The following is a 20,879-nucleotide window of genomic DNA, read 5'->3' as shown; positions in this document are numbered from 1 at the left end:
AATCGCTCTGATGAGTAAATGAACTGGTACATGTGAAGCGCATAGAACAGTGCCTGGCAGATAGTAAGTACCATATAAATGTTTACTTTTGTTTTTCATGTATCATAGCTAAGTGTTCACAAAGTAACGGTTCATGCCATTTGAACTAATTAAAATTTACTAAACAACTTTTATTGAAAAATGGAACTAAAGAGAAAGAGAAAAAGTGAAAAATCAGGTTACCAAATAATGTGAGCGGGATCCCAAATTTTAAACAAACAAGAAAAAGAAATTACCTGTAGATACATACGTCACATGTGCACAGAAAAGAAAAAGATTAGAAAGCTACACACAGCAAAATAGTAGCCGTTGTTATCTCATGGTGGTAGGAATATGGGCAATTTAATATTCTTTTCTTTGGGTTTTTCTGGATTTTCCAAAATAAACATAGTTATTGTTGTCTTATAATTAAAAAAAAAAAAAACTCAAGGAGTAATGCATAAACAAAGATGAGAATACATTTAACTAAAGTGATAAAGAGAAGAAACGTGACTATACACAGAGGCCCAAAGCCGTATCTGCTTTGGGAAAGGTGATGGTTAAGGAGACGGGAGAGGGGAGGTGGTCCCTCAAATCCCGAGGTGTGGCTGGGCTGACACCCCACAAGTGACACTGCCCTCTCCTCTGTGAGCTCCGGGGACTCTGGGGACATTTGCAACTGTGGCCTCTCTCCCTCTCACTGGTTGTCCTCTTCAGAGCTTCAAAGAAAGCATACCTACACCTTGTTAAGCTGTATTAAAACCTAATCATGCTTTTCCTTTTCTCCATTTTCTCTTTTTTCCCCCTTTTCTGTCTTTTCTCAATTCTTCCATTCTTTCTCTCTCTTTAACAACCAATTGGTCACCAAACACAAAGCCTTTTAAACTGTTTTATTATGTGATTCTCTCTAGTGTTATTCTAATTGGGTGAGATGAGGAATTACTAACTAGTTGTGAGTTGGTTTGCCTTGTGACCTGCTCCTGTCTTTGCTTTCTTATCAGGCTCTTAAAATCTAGAACCTTTAATTTGGTTCTTCTCCTGAACATACATTTGTAATTTTAAAAGATGTTTAGTCAACTGATGTTTATTTTTTTTTTAATAGATCTTTACTGGAGTATAATTGCTTCACAATACTGTGTTAGTTTCTGTTGTACACCAAAGTGAATCAACCATATGCATACCTATGTCCCCATATCCCCTCCCTCTTGCGTCTCCCTCCCATCCTCCCTATCCCACCCCTCTAGGTCATCGCAAAGCACCAAAGTCTGTCACACAGAGTGAAGTAAGTCAGAAAGAGAAAAACAAATACCATATGCTAACCCATATATATGGAATCTAAAAAAAAAAAAAAAAATGGTACTGACATTTATTTTTTAATTGCAGCTGTAAAGGAGAAAGTCCAGCTGTCATTACAAAGGAGGCAAGTGTACTCCATGAGTTATTTGGAACAGACATAAGGTGCTGTGCAAGAAATGAGCTGGGCAGGGAATGTACGAAACTCTTCACTATTGGTAAGACCATAGTATCATGTCGTTCTGTTTTCAGTGACTGTTCCTTAGAGATGAGCTGGGACTAATCATCACCCCTTAGGTCCTTACTCAATTTCAAAAACTCTATAGCTCCTTCAGGCCATTTCCAGTGTAATATTTAGATTTCTGTGAGTGCTCATTTCTTCATAAGAGCCTTGTCAGTCTCTGAAAGACTCTTTTATTTTGAGATGGTTGGTAACATTTGAGATGCCGTCAAAATCTTTGTTCTGCAGAATGTTCAGGATATGTTTTGTGATGAGGAAAAAAAAATCACTTTTTTTCTTACCCGGGGTGTTTTCATCTTCTAGATCTAAACCAAACTCCTCAGACCACACCGCCACAATTATTTCTTAAAGTAGGGGAACCCTTATGGATAAGGTGCAAAGCTGTTCATGTAAACCACGGATTCGGGCTCAGCTGGGAATTAGAGAATAAAACACTGGAAGAGGTGAGAGGATGAGCTTGCATCCTGAAAATGCAGAAAAATGAACCAAGAGTCCAGGTGGAAATCACTCCATTCAAACTCTGTTTTATTAAAATCTAGGGCAGCTACTTTGAGATGAGTACCTATTCCACAAACAGAACTATGATACGGATTCTGTTTGCTTTTGTATCATCAGTGGGAAGAAACGACACTGGCTATTACACTTGTTCCTCTTCAGAACATCCCAGTAAATCAGCTTTGGTCACCATCCTAGGTAATGCGGGCTGCGCACGTAACCTATACTCATGTTTTTAGTTGTTTTAGTGTGGAATGTAGGGTAGGTACTGCAAATTCTGCTTTCAGTATAATGTTAGTATCAAAAAGCTGAGAAAGAAACTGAATTAGGGGAGTTTTGTAAGTACAAGCTGCCCCTTCCTTTCCTTTTCTGGTTAAACCAAGCCCGCTTGAATGCCGCTGTCTTGGCAGGCAGCACGTTGTAATGTGACCCTCTGTTTGTGGATTTTTGTCTTCCAGTAGGCTGGAAGTTTCCTAAGGACAGGAATAATCCCTTCTATCCTATAGTCCCAGACCTGGCAGAGGACCAGACCCAAACTCGACCCTTATTAAGCACTTGTTCTAAGAACTACCTGAGAACTGCCTCTCAAGGGTAGAGAGCAATGGCTGAGAGGGTGGGACACGCACTTAGATGCATGGAAGTTTGGGTGGGCTCTGCAGGATCTGACAGTAATCACGCTTTACGTAATCTCGGAGTAGGTGGCAGCCTTCAGCCATCATGAAAATGCTAAGAAATAAAGGGATTCTCTTATTAAACTAATAAGGAAGTGTTCCGTAGGGAAACCTTGTGAATATCTCTGGCTAGACTATTCTGTTTGTGACCTGAGATTATTTTACGTGGGATGTGACACGAGGGGGCCGTTCTGGCTGAGGACACGGATTGTCAGTGGGTCCCTCTGTGTCCATGGTTGGGCAGGCTGGGGGAAGCCCTTCAACCCCCTGAACTTGTCAGCAAAATCTATAGGTTTATTTATACATTTCTTTGGGAAGGGTGTCAATTATTTGCATCCAATTCTGAGAGGACTCAGAAGGTGACATGCTCAGGCTTATTAATGGAGACAGGACTCCTGCGTTTCTTGTTAAACTATCAAATCTGAGTTTTCTTGCATAAAACTGATGAATAAAAATTTATTTATCCTCTCAATATATTTCCTCCATATGAATCTCATTATCTAACTTATAAATGCATTTTTTTTAACAGAAAAGGGATTTATAAACGCTTCCAAATCAAGTGAAGATTATGAAATTGACCAGTATGAAGAGTTTTGTTTTTCTGTCAGGTTTAAAGCATACCCACAAATCAGATGTACGTGGAGCTTCTCTCGAAAATCATTTCCTTGTGAGCAAAGTGGCCTGGATGACGGGTACAGGTGAGCAAACTCAGCCCGGGACACATCACCATTCTCAGCACAACCCTTCTGGTTGCCCTCGAGAAGAGCCGTTTTGTATTATAAGTTTATGTGCTGTGAGGTTGACATTGAAGACGAGAAAGCAAACAGCAGATGTGAGGACACAGTAACAACTCTTTAATCAGTTCAGATAGTGTAACCCACCGCACGAAAAATGGAAAGAATCATATCATTTGAGTCTGGCATTTTCTGAGTCACCGGATTGTTACTTCCTATTTGAGGGTACACGCTATTGGTACACAGAGTCTCTCCCAGCCTGTTTGCAGATGATTGAGGAAGTAAAACCCCTTAAAAACAGGAAAACACTACCTATAGGTATGTTGATTTAAGTTTTCAAAAATAAATGCAGAAATAGCCCAATGATAAATGCTGAAGGAAAATCTCATTTTCCTGGGGATCTGTCCAACTGCAGTCAAGTTTCTCTTTGGAAAACAAAAAAAAGAACTCTTTTTTGTTTTTTAATTGAAGTATAATTAATTTACAATGTTGGGTTAGTTTCAAGTGTACAGCACAGTGATTCATTTATACATACATACATACATATATGTTCTTTTTCAGATTCTTTTCTATTATAGGTTATTACAAGATATTGAGTCCAGTTCCCTGTGCTATACAATAGGTCCTTGTTGTTTACCTATTTTACATATAGTAGTGTGTATATGTTAATCCCAAACTCCTAATTTATCTCTCTCCCCCCCAAAAACACAGCTCTTCCTTGTATTTCCTATGCCTATGATACCCCTTATCTCTTAAAACTAATCCTAGGTAACATGGTTTCAGGATAGACTATGAGCTGAGAGATACCTGTCCTCTCTCCAGCGAGTCAGTAGTCGAGAGTTAATCACTGATGCTCAGCAATGGGTCCATAAACCAACTGTATAGGAATCAGCTGGGTAAATGTTAAAAATGTGGATTCCTGGTTCCCATTCCAAACATGCTGAACTAAAATTGAGGCACAATCCCCAGATTCTGCATTTTTCTTTTTTTTTTTTTTTGGCTGCACCACTTGGCATGCAGGATCTTAGTTCCCGGACCAGGGATTGAACCCACGCCCCCTGCCGTGGAGGCGTGGAGTCTTAACCACTGGACCGTCAGGGAAGTCCCCCCATGTTCTGCATTTTTAATGAGAACCTCTGGTGATTCCCATCACAGGTCTGGATCTGTGCTGTGCAGTATAGTAGCCGGCAGCCACATATGGCTATTGGGAGCTTGAAATGCAGCTGGTCCCAATGGAGATGTTGTGTGGCTGTAACATGCACAGCAGATTCTGAAGACTTCGTATGACAAACAAAAAGTAAAATACCTCAATAATTTTTGTCTTGATTATATGTTAAAATGACAGTATTTTAGATATATTGAGTTAAATAAAATCTATTATTACCATTTACTCCTTTTTACTTTTTAGGTAGCTAATTGGAAACTTTAAAATTACATAAGTGGCTTGTTTATCTTCCTATTGGATAGCACAGGTCTAGGTGAAGAGTCAGAATAAGCTCTTTTCATCTTGATCCTTCCGTTTGTTTCCTGATGACTGCGCTGTTCTATACCCCAAAGTGATTTGTAACTGATCCTTGTTTGCTTTTTTAAGAAGAGTTGTAACACAGGGTTTGCATGGCATCGTCTGCCCTCTCACCCAAACCTCCTAATGTTCGAAGCATTCATTTTTCAAGTAATTAAGAAAGCAGCCTTTGGACGGACACATAGTTCCCTAACTCAGGGGGTCTCAACAGCAGGCTGTTGACATCCTGGGCCGGGTAATTCTTCGTTCTGGGGGTCTCTCCTATGCATGATAGGATGTTTAGCAGCGTCCCTGGTCTCCACCCATTGGATGTCAGTAGCACCACTACCCCAAGTTGTGACAACCAGAAATATCTCCAGACATTGCCGAAGTCCCCTGGTGAGAAAAAATTGCCTGGGGTTGAGAACCACTGCCTTGGAGGGGTCACCCCATTGTCATAAGCCCTTATGCTGAACCATCAAACTTTTGAAGGTAGAAGGCAGGGAGTCAGCCCCTCTCCTGCTAGTTGAGTTGACTACCTGTGTTCAGGATGTCAGTGCTGCCACTTTCCCCATCCTTCTTTGTATTGTGACCCCATGTCAGAGAAGCTCTTAGTTCTACAGCATTCTCTTTTGAACCTGATTCAAAGAGATAGAGGATCAATTTAATTTAGTTCAACAAATATTCCTTTAATGTCTTCTTGATGGTCTCAGTGCCGTAAGGGGCTACAAGCGTGAATAAGGTGATGTCTCCCCCCAACCCCCTCAAGTTATACAGGCACATTTAAGTGCCAGGGGCCACCTGGGAGGTCATTGCTACTTGTGCTGGTGACATCTGGCACAATTCTTAAGATTTGACAGACTCACTGATTAGAGGACCGTGTCTCTGATCTATGGGTGTTGGAGCAATCTAGTGGGCTAGTTAATCTGGTTTCACCCAATGACCACACTCTGCACCCCTGACCCCAAGCAGTTATCTTCTGGAGGTAGCTAAATGAATAAATCAGGGCAGATCCTGATTTCTATAGTGATGTGTACCTCTCATTCAAAGTTAACCTCTTTTTGTGTTGAATCCCACCAGTGAGTACATAACCTCCGCTGGGATAGGCGCTGTCATTTCTCTGTCTTTGTACAATGCCTCGTGCAGTCAACAGCTGTTTAGTAAATGAATGAATTCATCATCACCCCTAGAAAGCAACTTAAAGTGCATAGCCTGGGCCAAAGATGAGTCAGTGGCATACTCTTTGCACTGCAAGGACCATGACACTCACCACAACACCTAGTACGTGGCACTCACCACAACACCTTTCACTCAGTGTTTATTTTATTTAAAAAGTTCTTGAAGAAGTACAGTATTAATTGGTGATAACAATACACTGGGTGTGATGGGCCACTTGCCAAGGTGGCAATGCCAAGGTGAGATGGAGCCTCCTTCATCATGAAAAAGATGCTCAAAATGTTGAATAAAAGATGAACTACAGGGGTGGGGGATGAATTGGGAGATTAGGATTGACGTATATACAATACTATGTATAAAATGGATAACTACTGAGAACCTCTGTGTGTATAGCACAGAGAAATCTACTCAATGCTCTGTGGTGACCTAAATGGGAAGGAAATCCAAAAAAGAAGGGATATATGTATATGTATAGCTGATTCACTTTGCTGTACAGCAGAAACTAACACAACATTGTAAAGCAACTATACTCCAATAAAAATTAATTAAAGAAAAAAAAAAGATGAACTACAAAAAAATTGAACACAAGTGCTCTAAATGTCACCTGCTCTCCACATGAGACTCTGTGTTGTGATAGGGGATGCAGACTAAATTCTAACCTGAGTTCTTTTCAATTTTTTATTATAAAAAGTTCCAAATTTACTAATAAACTCAAAGAATAGTACAGTGAGCATCCTTTACCCATCACTTAGGTTCAACAATTTAGTCAAACTGAATTTTGTTTATGAAGTACAGTATTTTCATCATGGGGCAAGAGAGGACTTTATAAGCAAAGTGACACCAGTTTTTATTTGTAACCGAAAGGTCTGTGTAATAACAGTACTACTGAAAAAGCTTTGGTGTGGTCAGAGCATGTGTGCCAGAAATCTTGCAGCTTCCCCACCTTCACAGCTTCGTTTCTCCAATTTACTTCCTCAAATATTACACCAAAGTTTATTAGGGCTTCCCTTTATGTGTTTACATTTTATGAAATTATAACTTTCCAGCAGTCCTGACAGCCTGGTCTTGGGAAAATGTTCTAGAATATTTCATCTTTTAGTTTGCCTAATTTTCTATCTCTGTAGACTTACTTATAAATAAATCTGCCTTAGCTTTTCCTAGTTTCATGGTTAAACACACACACACACACACACACACACACACACACACACACACAAAACAACTTATTAGGATGTTATAATTATTTAAGTAATTTCTTCTGAAAGAGTCTCCTTAGGCATGCCCAATCCCTGTATTTTCTTTTTTCCCTGAAATATTTAATTTCCCAACTCTACCAAGTCGAAGTTCTGCCCACAACAGGCATTAACTGAGCACTTACTGGTACCAGTGGTGTGGTGGAGTCTGGGTTCTGGGTGGTGAGACATATTCCTTCTTAGGACAAAGAGAAAAGCAAGCTCTCAAGTCAATAAATGATATGTGATTACAGGAGTGTATTGAGCTTCTTTAGGAGGACTTTTTTGGTTCCCTGAAGGAGATGAGCCCTGAGTGTATACAGAAAGGAAGGAAAGATGTTTGGGGACCGTAAATAGCGGTAAATAGCGGAACCTCCAACCAAACACTGCCCCCTCAATTGTAAAGTACTAACCACATCATGAAGCCTCACTGAGACCAAAAGAAACTTCTTTGAGCCCTACCATGTGCCAATGTGCAAAGTCCTTTATACGGATTATCTCATTTGATCTCATCATCTCATTTTATTAAATATGGAAACAGGCTATGCTACTTGCTCCACACCTGGGGCGAAGTCAATACCTTTCATTCACTCTTATTTTCTGAAATTGCCTTTAAAAAAAAATAGAAATAACACCCATAATTCCACCACGAGGAATTATATTTCAGACTTTGTAACCACCATGATAGAAACATATAAGTATAGGTTTTTGTACAAACAGGAAATTAATTGTGCCATTTGTCACCTGATTTTTCACTTTAAAAATATCATCTCTTGCTGTGTTAATAAGTACATTATTATTATTTATATTATCATGTTAATGGCTTACCTTATTTACATTACCACTTTTATGGTGACACAGTATTCCTCTTTTTAGAAAATCTTATTTTGACTAACTCCTGTTGATGGGCATTTACTTTAGTTTTTTTTTTTTCTTTGCATCTTTATTTTAATGTGATTTTCTCACTTAATGTATACCCCAGAGTAAAGGTTCTAAATGTCTTTTTTATTCAAAATGATTCCCAGACTTCATAAGCCTCATAGTAATGATGATCTAACACATTTATCGTGTTTACTAGGCACTGTTATAAGAAGTTTATACAAAACCGCTTTAATAAAAACTCAACAAAAACTTCTCCTCTAACAACCATATAAGGTAGATACTATCTTCGTCTTACAGATGAGGAAACAAGCACAGAGAGACTCAGTGACTTGCCCACAGTCACACCACCGGGCAATGGCAGAGTTGCCTGCAAAGCCTGTGTTTTTTAACCATTACTCTGGTACTGCCTTTTGACACCAGCTCATTTCAAAAGTGTGAGATTCTCATACCTAGTGTGTAAGAAAACAGAAGAGCAGGCATGTGCTTTGGTTATTTAAAAAGAAAAGTGTGCCGCCTTATGAGATGTGCTGTGCTATTGGGTTTTTAATGATTATGTAATACTTCTCCAGGCTTGTGGGCTCCCCTGAAATAAAATACAAATGAGCATGGTATTAAGTAGATTGATATAAAGTCATCAGCACCTCTTCTGCCCCCTGCCCGGCTTTCTTTGTTTAACTCTGGACAGAAATGTGTGCAGACTGGGTTCAACTTCAGCCAGGCTATACCCCCTCCATGTCCTGCAGTCTGAGGGGGCAGGATCTGCTGATGGGGGTCTCCCAGTGCCGGGTAAAGTCACTCACTCCTGCCAGCCCCTCACTCTCCAGTTTCAGAAGCTCTCAGCTTCCCCAGTCTGTGCTTTATTACGCCCTGTTTTCTGGTTTGACTTTTATCATCCCTTGCTCTTTGAATAAAGCATTTTTTATAGTGAAGTTACTCCCTGAGGTCCCTGGAAAGACCTGCCCCTTTTCAACTCCCCAGCTCTGGGTGCTAAATGGAAAAGAAAAATCACCTGCATTTTGCTTGTAACAGAGGAGAAATCCCTTCTCATAGTTGTAATGAGAATACATCTTCTTAGTCACCAAAGATATTTCACTGTGAACTCCAGTTTCCTGATCTCCCATCTCATGGCCGCTGGCCATTTTCAGAAAAACCCCAGGGAAAAAGGAAGTTTGAAACTCCCTGGCATTAATCGGTTAGTCCCCTTGGAATTTCCAGGGGAGGGTCGGCGATGCAGTTGTTGCTTTTGCTGGGGTTAACTGCCATAAACAGGAAGACAGGCGGTTGAGAAGGACCTGGATATTCAATTTTGTGTTCAGGCTATTTCTGTGACCGATTTCCTACCTGGAAGAATGAGAATGTTTCAGATGCTCTCTTGTCTATCCCATGGCAAGTCATGCTCCATTCAGACAGCACAAAAGACTTAGGAGGGAAAAAGTTTACAAAACAGATTGGTCTGCGTGATAATCAATAGTTGTATAGGTAATTTCTTTTTTTATGTTAATTTTTATTGGATTATAGTTGCTTTATAATGTTGTGTTAGTTTCTGCTGTACAGCAAAGTGAATCAGCTATATGTATACATATATCTCCTCTTTTTTTGGATTTCCTTCCCATTTAGGTCACCACAGAGCATTGAGTAGAGTTCCCTGTGCTATACAGTAGGTTCTCATTAGTTGGTAATTTCTTTATCAAATTGATTGGTGCTTTTGGCATGGTCCCTGCCTAGCACACTGGCTTCTTTTTTATCTCTTCTCTTCTTCCTTTTCTGGGTCTTTGGCTATTGTCCGGTGAGAATTACATTTTCCCTTTTAGAAGCTCACATCTTTCTCTTCTTGGACCACTTAAACCCTGCCTTCATAAAATCTGGAAATCGCACGTACCTATACTTACTTTTCTCCCTAAAGTTATAATTTGTCTTTCCCGCAATCCTTCTGTCATTTCCACTTCACCAGCCGTTTCCTTCTCGTCCAGAAGTAGGTCAGCATAAGAAATTCCCCTTTCTGCTTCTTCAGCCTTGTTGTTAACAAGGCAAACAAAAAGCTTCTTCAGTGCTCACTTGATAGGAAATGAAATCTCCCATCACTATACACAGTCAGAATTACCTTTAAGCTTCCGAATTAAGGATGCAGAACATTGGTGTCAAATAAACCTGGGCTCAAAATCTTCTCTATCAATTGCTAGGTGTGTGGTTTGACTCTTAGGAATCAGCTGGGATTCTGTTCTCTCCTTCCTCTTCACGTCCAATCCAGCACCTGCTGTTTCTTTTTGTTCTGGTGCCTCTGGGGTTGGTTCTTTCCTCTCCCTTCCCATTTTCCCTGCCTTAGACAACACTCATCTTTTCACACTCTGAACTCTCAAATCTGAACTTTTACTTCTCCTCTCCTAAAATTTCCCACATTATACCTTAACTGCTCATTACTTGTCTGCCTTCGCCACCAAACTGTAAATTCTGTGAGAACAAGAAACCTAGTTTTGTTAACTCACTGTTGTATTCCCGATTCCTCCCACAAATAGCCTCTACCATTGACAGGAGAAAGAATGAGTGAATTCATGGATGAATGAATGACTTCCTAGGTTACTTCTACAGCTACCTCCAGACTTCCCCCCAATAAACTTTCCTGCTGCCATCACTCTAAACTAAAATACTGTTCAGAACACTCCTCTCTTGCTCAGGAATCCACAACACCTCCTCCCTGCTCTCTCCATCAGGTCAAAATAATTAGGCTTGTTTTCCAAGGTCCCAGATCAGTTGGCCTCACCCTGCCCATTTAGCCCTCTGTTCTGCTACATCCCACCCTGCACCTCTGCTCTAGCCAAGAAGCCTCCCCGTTTCTCTCCTTGTGGCCTTATGAGTTCCTGTCTCATGGCTTAAATCATGCCGTTGCCCCCTGCTTGGATGTCTTTTCTTTACTCTCTCATGAAAACCAACTCACCTCTAAAGACCTCACTCAATTCCTGCTTCTATGAAGCCCTCTGAACTTTTCTCACGACACCGGCCTCTGCCTTCTTTGATCTTCTACAGGCCTTCAGTTTGATGCTTTCACTCTTGCACATAGGCACGTTTTGTCCACCCACCTGGATTATGGTATCTCTGAGGACCGGAGCCGTATTCACAGGTCTTCTGCATCCTACATAGTTCCTCCTGTTCACATTTCCTACGTATACATACTTTTTCTTTCCTTTTTTACTTCAAGTAGGCTATATAGAGGTGGCCTAATTCAGTATCTTCTGAACAAGGCTTAGATTTTCTCATTCTAAGGGAAATTTTTTTTCTATTTCTCCAATGCATGAAGGCACATTCAACAGCTCCTTGCTTCCCCACCTCTCCTATAATATCCACCATCCCGTATACCTGCTAAGCTTGGTGGATGATCCCCAATACTATATACCTGGTAGGCTTGGTGGATGATCCCCAATACCATATACCTGGTGGGCTTTGTGGATGACTAGAGCCTGCTGAGGCCACTCAAAGACGTCTGTACTCAGTGGATTTGAGCCCTCATCACTGTCAATCGCTATGTAAGTCAAGGGTTGGTCATAGGTCCCGCCTTGGACCAACATCAGAGAGCTACCCTTTCAGGAAGCTGGGGGGGGTCCATGGGCTCCGCCACCTACCAAGGTTCTTCCATATTTCCAGGAAGTCACACTAGTCTGGAGTGTATGTAACAGTAGGGGCCGGAAGCTTCTTGTCTCTCTTAGCAGCTCCAGCCTAGATCAGTGCTTCTCAACCTTTAATGTGCATGTGAATTCCACGGAGATCATCTTAAAAATGCAGACTCTGAGTCAGTAGGTTTGGGGTGGGGCCTGAGATTTTGTATTTCTAGCAAGCTCCTAGATAATACCAAGGCTGATGCTGCCTGTTTGTGGACCACACTTTGAGTAGGAAGAGCATCTGGGCACCTCCCTGTCCACTGAACTTGAGAGAAGTGAGTGTCTTCAGGAAGACTTACTCCCATGCACACCGTTATTCATTTCAACATCTCCTCAAAGAATCTGGCTAAGTCTGTCTTTAATTCTTTTTCCAACAGCATATCTAAGTTTTGCAACCATAAACACCAGCCAGGACAATATATCTTCCATGCAGAAAATGATGACGCCCAGTTCACAAAAACGTTCACGCTGAATATAAGAAGTAAGTGAAACTGTCAAGAAACTGTACTTTACGCTTGTAACTCCTTAATAATCTATTAACTCGGATCAGAAAGAGATAAGCCATGGCTTAGGGAAGGAATGCTACAGAAGTGTTTTGACGTGCTGAAGTGTTTTGAAATTGCACTTTCGTATCTACTGGCTTGTTGATACGCAGATCTCTTTCTGGGCTCATCCTTTGAAGCTAAGATGCTGATTCCATATCCTCTCTGACGGTGCTTTGCTGTGTGACTTTATTGATTTTAGTACTTTGAAAGGTCCTGTTAAGGAAAGGCCAAGAGTCATACTACCTGCCATTTAGTTGTTTTAATAATCTTTGTTTCTCTGGTCCATGAAAAGATGAGAGTGCATTTCGCTGGACTTTTTGCAGGTGCTTCTCCTGAAGCTAAGACTCATTTTAGGATGTTCAGGAGATAGAGGTCTACACCTGAGCTCTCTCCAGGAGGGGTCTAGCGGTGGAAAAGGGGGTGCTCCCCAGAGAAGTTTAGGGCCGCCTGCACAAAAGGTGACACAAGGGGAAAGAGGGCCCCCTCTTTGAGTCACCCTGCATGAGACACACTCCCAGGAGCACGAACTGCGTAGAGTAAGTGAGCAGCCTATATGAAGCTGACTTTGAAACACTTTCTGTAAAGCACTGTACTTCATGAGCTTGATTTCCCTGTTGTTTTCTACAGGGAAACCTCAAGTGCTCGCCGAGGCATCGGCAAGTCAGGCTTCTTGCTCCTCTGACGGGTACCCGTTACCGTCTTGGACCTGGAAGAAGTGTTCAGACAAGTCTCCCAAGTAATGAAGACACTGGCCCCTCTTGTGTTAGAAGAACATAAAACTCTCTCTGACATGTTGACTGTTTCTCATGAATTCGGTTTAAGAAGAAACGATGAAGCATTTAAAATGCTTACCTTCTGAGTCGACCATAATTCTAAATGGTCATAGATTGTTTCTGATAACCTTTAATAGATGTGTCTCTTGTAGACCCCACTGGAGAAACCCTCACTTCCAATCTGACGATAGCCCCGCCTGTCTAAATTCTCTGTCTGCTGTTTCTTTTCAGCTGCACAGAAGAGATCACAGAAGGAATTTGGAATAAAAAGGCCAACAGAAAAGTATTTGGACAGTGGATATCGAGCAGCACCCTGAACATGAGCGAGGCCGTCAAAGGGTTCCTGGTGAAGTGCTGTGCATACAATTCCCTCGGCACCTCTTGTGAAACAATCCTTCTAAACTCACCAGGTAGACAGCAGTTGCTACTGTAGCACACCACCTTCAGGAATTCCCTACTAGAAGTTAGTCCCTGTCGTTCGCTTTTATTTGGGGAGTTTGACAAGAGTGTGTAGGTTCAGTGTTTGAGACGAGAAGGCTTTCTGAGTCAGGCAAGAATCCCCACTGAACATACATGTTTTGTAGTTCAAGGGCAGAGTGACTTCTACTGACATTATTGTGACTCATGAATTCAAGTGATGTGGGTAGAACCATAAGCTCCCAGTATAATGGACATCTACCAAGAAATCCAGCTCTAGGGAAACAGATTTAGTAATTTGGAGTCTCTACCACTTTCCATTTTGGTTAATCTCCTTATCTGCCTTTAGCTTGCCGTTTTATCATTTTTGGTTTGATATTTAGATCCCTCCTAAATTAAGCAATTCTGAAACCTGACCACCTACACTAATGGTTCAAAATCACCAGCATCCCCAAACTAACTTCCCCACATTCGTATGACAGCTTCATAGTGGGAACACAAATTTCTTTTTTTTTTTTTTTTAATTGAGGTATAGTTGATTTACAATGTTGTGTTAGTTTCTGATGTACAGCAAAGTGATGCAGTTTTATATAAATATAGATATATATTCTTTTTCAGATTCTTTTCCATTATAGTTTATTACAAAATATTGAATATAGTTCCCTGTGCTATACAGTAGGACTGTGTCGTTTATCTAGTTTATATATGGTAGACAAACATCTTTTTTTATCTGACTTTCACATCCTGTGGGTTTAAATAGATGTAATTCTTAAAACCCCTAGTAAATGATTTTTTTAAATGGGTTCAGAATCATTTAAAATTTTCTGGGAAGGAATCGTTCTTTATATGAACATGGCCTGATTTTCTGTGGGGATAGCGTATTAGCAGAGGGCTTGTAGGTTCCTCAGACAGGATGTGAGACACTGTAACAAGCTTGCTGCTACAGTATCCACCAGGAATTCTCATCCACTGCTCCTTGATGCTCTTCCCTTGCAGGCCCCTTCCCTTTCATCCAGGACAACATCTCATTCTATGCAACAATTGGCCTCTGTCTTCCCTTTATTGCCGTTTTAACCATGCTAATTTGTCACAAGTACAAAAAGGTAAAAGCAAAGGTAAAACGTCATCATTGTGTCCCATTTCTGAAGAACTCTCTATGGCTAATCGACTCATTATTTCATCTCTGAAGCAATTTCGGTACGAAAGCCAGCTACAGATGGTGCAGGTGACCGGCTCTCTGGATAATGAGTACTTCTACATTGATTTCAGAGAATACGAATATGATCTCAAATGGGAGTTTCCAAGAGAAAATTTAGAATTTGGTAAGAATCGGATGTTCCAAATGTTTCTGTCGAGCTTCCTTCTTGTTGGAAAATCTTCAACATGCACTCACTCACCATGTGTCTTGCAGGGAAGGTCCTGGGATCGGGTGCTTTTGGGAAAGTGATGAATGCAACCGCCTATGGAATCAGTAAGACAGGGGTCTCAATCCAGGTCGCAGTCAAAATGCTGAAAGGTACGGTTACATCGATCAATAGCCACAGAGACGCACAAAGAGGGGAGGTGCCGCCTCCCACCTCCTCTTTTCCATCATTGCTATGGTTACTGCTTGCCATCCTTCAAAGCTAAAAAGGGAGTGAGTTGGGGTGGGTGTCAACCAAGTCATGAATATAAAATACAAGTCGTGAACACAAAACTCCACCTCTTCTTCCTCTTCTCTCTTTGTTTATGTTTTTTCAGCCTCAATATTTGGGGATACCATTGCTACAGGCAGCTGTGTGTCTTACATTTCGACACAGACTCTGGGTAGAAGAGGGAATTGGCGCCTTCTGTATCACTTCCCACTCATTTCTCATCTGCTGCCGCCTGGCTCTCCCTAACCTCCTCCCCTTAGTATCACTCACTTAGCAAGAGCGCCCCCAGCTGGCTTTGGCTAAGCGATCAGTGACGACCACCTCCACCATCACCATGAACCAAGCCTGTCTAATGGGCATTACTTGAATTTTTAGCATAAATTGGCACGATTGACAGTTCCCTCCATCTTTATTGTGCTTTCTTCCTTTGGTTTCCATGTCACCATATTCTTCTGGTTTCCTCCTACCCCTCTGACTGCTTCACAGTCCTTTGCTGGCCCCTCATCTTCTCACCCAGCTTCTCACCCAGCGGAGTTCCTGAAGGCTTGCTCCGGGGTCCCCTTCCCTTTTCACTCCGCATGCTCATGGGCTGTCTCAGCTTACCCGTGACCTCATCCCATGTACCAGTGGTTCTCATGATTGCACCTCCCTTCTGAGCTTCAGGTTATGTCCAAGTGCTTGGACGTCTCCAGAGTCCCTTGAATTCAGCTTATTCAAATTGGACTCCTCCAACCCAGGCTCTCTGTCAGCCCTCCCTCTCTCACTGATTGGTTGCGGGTACCAATGACTGGCCATGTGCCACCCAGGCCGGCCAACCAGAAACCTAGGACTGACTCATCCTTGAAACCATCCTCATTCTAATTCTCTGTAGGCTGTTCCTGTCAGGCTTCCTGCCTGGTGCCTCTTGAGTTCATCCTCTTTTCTCTTAACCTCTGTTACTACCACCCAGCCCAAGTCTATCCCTTCTGAATGGATGCACTAGCCTTCCAAGCAACTACCCTATAATGCACTCTTACCTCCTTTTGGATTCTGAAGCCCAGGTGCTGGTTATGAAATGCAAAGCAGAGTATATAATTTTCCTACTTAACCTTTCCAGTTGCTTTTAATTTCTCTTGAACAGTCCACACAGCCCAGCACGACATGGCTGCAGCTCGCCTCTCCCCTCTCACCCCAGCGCTGCAGCACAGCCGGCTCTCAGTTCCTCTGCAGCACAGGGCTCCCTCCCACCTCAGGGCCTTTGCACAGGTCGTCCTTCTGCTTCTGCTTCCCCTTTCACGTCTTTATCGCCTGCTCCTCCTGTAGATCTCAGCTCAAATTCCACTTGCTCAGGGAAGCCTTCTCTCACACCACAGATGAGCTCAAGTTCCTTGCTAGATCCTATATCCCAGCTCTCTGTGGGTTTTTTTCCCCCATAAAGTTGATCACAACTATAATTACATATTTGTTTAATTATTTAACTAATGTCTTAGCTGCCTCAGTAGTCTGTAAGCCTCATGAGGGTGGGTCTGTATGTTTTGCTATGCTGTCCTCTTTCTTGATCTTGGCCCATCCTGTTTTCAGGATGGCGTGTTCTTCCTCACCCTTCCCACTGTGAATTCACCTGGTTAACTCCTAGTTTCCCTCAGGTCTCAGCATAGACATTTGGTGTTCCCTTCCCCACCCTCCCTAAGGCTGGGTTAGGTGTCCCTCTTCTGTGGGACAGCACCCCTACTTTCATTTGCCATGTGGCATTTATTTTTTATTGGTATTTATTTTTTATTGAAGTATAGTTGATTTACAATGTTGTATTAGTTTCTGCTGTACAGCAAAGTGATTCAATTATACATATGTATACATTCTTTTTTATATTCTTTTCCATTATGGTTTATCACAGGATATTGATTATAGTTCCCTGTGCTATATAGTAGGACCTTGTTGTGTTTCCATTCTATATATAATAGTTTGCATCTGCTAATCCCAAACTCCCAATCCATCCCTCCCCCACCCCCCTCCCTCCTGGCAACTATAAGTCTGTTCTTTATGTCTGTGAGTCTGTTTCTGTTTCATAGATAGGTTTATTTGTGCCATGTGGCATTTATGACACTATATTGTAATTGTTCATTTACCTGTCTCCCCTTTCAAGGAGGCTCTAAGCTCCAGGAAGACAGGGGCTGTGTCTTTCTATCATTTATTCTCCCAAGGCCTGGCACATTGCCTCATACACAGTAGGCATTCAATAAATACTTGTTGAATGAATGAATGAATGAAAGTCAGGTAGTGGTATATGAAAGTGCTTTGAAAGAGTTAAGCACACTGTAAAAATATATTCTTTTGGTCATGAGGAACAAGACATGGACAACTGAAAGCCACTAATCCCTATAAAACATGAGGCAGTGGAAAACCTGAGGTACAGTGGGTCCCAGTGCACACAGTGAAGGATGTCACTCCCAGGCTAAGAAGTTGGAAATCAGGATGCCCCTGAGAGCTCACACAAGTCAAAACAGATGACATCAAAGCTCTGGGAAAGCCACATAAAGGCTACATGTCTTCCAGGACAAAATAATGACACCTGGAAATAGCTAATCAAATCTGCATTGAATGTAAAGAAAAGTTACTCTATCTGTAAGAAAGAATATGTTAACAGAGGCGGGGTGCCTGGAGAGGGAGGCCCAGAGACCCTGCCCTTGCCTCTAGGGCTCCAGCACCCTCCTGGGCAGGGGTGTCCTGACCACCTGGGCACATTGGCCTCAATGACAGGAGACCTTTGAGTTCACCAATAAGTACCTCCATGCTATACTTCTAAGCAAGATGATGAATACAATTTGCCAAGCTCTCTAGACTTACTCCAGGGAGAGTAAGTGGATACATTCTAGCCTACCCAGCAGTTCTGTTCCTCATGATCAATTAGGGAGTCTCTTGAGAACTTGGTCAGTGGGAATTGGTCTTCTTTGACCTTCTCACCATTGGATCCACTGACAAATTTAAGATTCTAGACCTGAGGGTCACAGGCTGGAACCAACCACCCTCGCTGACATTCCCATCTTGTCACTCTATGACTTCAACAAATAAAAGTGTCAAAAAAAAAAAAAAGAAAAGTATGTTTCTCCCTTCAGCATATTTATTAACTTCAACTGTGGAGGAAAATCATGTATTATTATTATTTTGTTTTATTTTTTAAGGGTCAATTATAAAGATTTTTATTTTGTAAGTAGAGGAAAGTCCAGTAGAAAGGCACATTATCTGGTTCAACTTTCATGCTACAATCTTTGAAATTCTGCCTTAAAACATAGGGTATTATTATTCAAAATGTATATATTGTTGTATGTATTTTTAAACTTTTATGCAAATCTACTCTGAACTGAGGAAAATTTTAATTTATTGAATAACCTAAAATACCTAATTTACTTCCGTTTTACGTTTGTAATGCCCTGCCATTGACAGAAAAAGCAGACAGCTCGGAAAGAGAGGCGCTCATGTCTGAACTCAAAATGATGACCCACCTAGGCAGCCACGAGAATATTGTGAATCTGCTGGGGGCGTGCACCCTGTCAGGTAACCAGTTCCCACTAAGAACACCTAATCGAAAACGTTTTAGCCTGAAGACAAAAAGGGCATTTGTTCTCGTGTTTCTCTCCTTCTCTCAGTCACAGGGTGGGCCCCCAAACCCAAGTGGGATTGGACACACCCCTCACTCTAGAGTCAGATGGGTCAGTGTAGACCATGCCTGCCTTCATCAGGATGAGCCACATATTCTAACCTACTTAAAGGGACTTCCCTGGTGGTTCAGCGGTTAGGATTCTGGGCTTTCACTGCCTTGGCCCAGGTTCAGTACCTGGTCGGGGAACTAAGATCCTGCAAGTCGCATGGCACAGCCAAAAAAAAAAAAAAAAAAAAAACGCAATAATAATAACAAAGCTGCAAGTACATTTTGTGGTCTCTCTCTGCCTGCTCGGAGGGTGCTTCTCCCTGGCTGTGGAGCTGGCCCAAATGCAGTGCTGAGCTGCACAGCTTGGCCATGGCCCTAACTGAGCTGCTTCAAGTAAGGCGTAGCCAAGGAGGGGTTTCAAACTCTATTCTCCCAGAATCCAACGGAGCATGTGCTCTGATTCTCTCGCTTCTGCCTAGAAGTACCCGAACCCTGTGCCCAAGGGTCATTCCTTCTGGGACAGCCAGCCGGGCACTGGGACAGAGAAATAAAGAGAAAATGGATGTAAGAGGTGCCTAGGGATGTATTTCTCCCTCCTCGGGTAAACCGCAAATCAGCTTATATTTACCAAGTGCTCACAACGCAGTCAACATATTATTCCCAGTTGCAAACTGGAGAATTTAGGTGGCCAGTGGTTCTTGGTGAGGCCACATGGGCCAAAGTGGAAGGCAACAAGAGACAGCTTTCCAAGGAGTTTGAGCAAAAAACTGAAATTGAATTTAAAGTCCAAGAAGAGATAGGTTCAGAGAGAGTTGTACTCTCCCCAAGTCAGGGGAGAAGGGAGTTCTCATAGAGTATGGTCTCTGCTACACAGATGTCTGAAAAAAATTATTTGGTGTCTGTATACCTAAGATTAAAACTGTCACTATTTCAGGACCAATTTACTTGATTTTTGAATATTGTTGCTATGGCGACCTTCTCAACTATCTAAGAAGTAAAAGAGAAAAATTTCACAGGACGTGGACGGAGATTTTCAAGGAACATAATTTCAGTTTTTATCCCACTTTCCAATCACCCCCTAATTCCAGGTAAGAGGCTGGGTCACAGTTTCATAATAATACATTACAGAACAGACAAAGTATGATGGTTAAACACACCCCACTGGCCAGTTTCTAAAGGCCGTCATCCAGCATTTTGTGTGGTCTGTGGGTTCTAAGACCTAGAAAGGTCTCTTATCTTTGTTATAGCTTCCCTGTTGATTTGAACAATGAGGCTTTCCCTTTCCTACGGTACAGGTACTGCAGCTGAACCAATTCTGTCCACTGGCGCCTAATCACATCCTAGACATAGATTCAGTTTTAGGAAAGGTGCATTATTCAATATGTCAGGCCTCCTGGCTGACACATGGGTATCGGTAGAAAGAATGAACCCCTTTCCCAAAGCCCTTGATATATTCATAGAAAGTAGTGCAGGTCCTGGGAGTATTGCCCAAAAGAGCTCTAAACTCATAAATCGGATTTTTAAAAATTAGGATGGATTGATTGACATAATGATGGGGACAAAATAAAGTAGTGATAACATTTGTCTCTATGCTCTGCCTTGTATATTCTGCCATCTGTGGGATCCTGAGCGATTCTCAGTCCCAAGAGGGCTGTAGGTTTGGCGGAATGCTCGTCCTCATCCTTGGAAATGTCCGGCTAATTACCTGAACGTCATAGCTCGATAACACCCTTCTCTGAATGAATTCACAGGCACGCTGATAGAATGATTCCTCAATCCACGTGCAACCCTAGTTCCCTCCTACATGAAAGCTCTCCCTTTTTCTAAATGCGGATTTGTCAGAGACTGTTAGCTTTACTGGGGGACTTTTGGAGGATCCGTTTGAGATTCCTTGTTTTCTTAGCATGTAAGTTTCAGCTCACACCTCAGGCCTTCTAATGCTGAGACAGAGACCAGCATCTTAACACCAGGGACCCCATGGAAACCCCATGC

The 20,879-nt window shown here is 42.0% G+C and overlaps 1 protein-coding gene across 1 annotated transcript in view; it reads left to right on the top strand.

The window, feature by feature from the left end:
* The window catches only part of FLT3 (fms related receptor tyrosine kinase 3), a 74,782-nt gene that overhangs the window by 38,812 nt on the left and 15,091 nt on the right, over nucleotides 1–20,879 (top strand). Inside the window, exons 7-18 of the mRNA XM_068526502.1 lie at nucleotides 1,402–1,529; nucleotides 1,856–1,995; nucleotides 2,092–2,245; nucleotides 3,248–3,416; nucleotides 12,271–12,374; nucleotides 13,066–13,174; nucleotides 13,443–13,621; nucleotides 14,625–14,731; nucleotides 14,818–14,950; nucleotides 15,040–15,144; nucleotides 18,683–18,793; nucleotides 19,822–19,975. Of these exons, the coding sequence (XP_068382603.1) occupies nucleotides 1,402–1,529; nucleotides 1,856–1,995; nucleotides 2,092–2,245; nucleotides 3,248–3,416; nucleotides 12,271–12,374; nucleotides 13,066–13,174; nucleotides 13,443–13,621; nucleotides 14,625–14,731; nucleotides 14,818–14,950; nucleotides 15,040–15,144; nucleotides 18,683–18,793; nucleotides 19,822–19,975 (1,593 nt within the window). The remainder of the gene's footprint in view (nucleotides 1–1,401; nucleotides 1,530–1,855; nucleotides 1,996–2,091; nucleotides 2,246–3,247; nucleotides 3,417–12,270; nucleotides 12,375–13,065; nucleotides 13,175–13,442; nucleotides 13,622–14,624; nucleotides 14,732–14,817; nucleotides 14,951–15,039; nucleotides 15,145–18,682; nucleotides 18,794–19,821; nucleotides 19,976–20,879) is intronic.

Source organism: Eschrichtius robustus, chromosome 18 (genome assembly GCF_028021215.1).
Source record: "Eschrichtius robustus isolate mEscRob2 chromosome 18, mEscRob2.pri, whole genome shotgun sequence".
NCBI lineage: Eukaryota > Metazoa > Chordata > Mammalia > Artiodactyla > Eschrichtiidae > Eschrichtius > Eschrichtius robustus.
The sequence above is the reverse complement of the archived record's forward strand: the minus strand, read 5'-3'. Positions and strand labels throughout refer to the sequence as shown.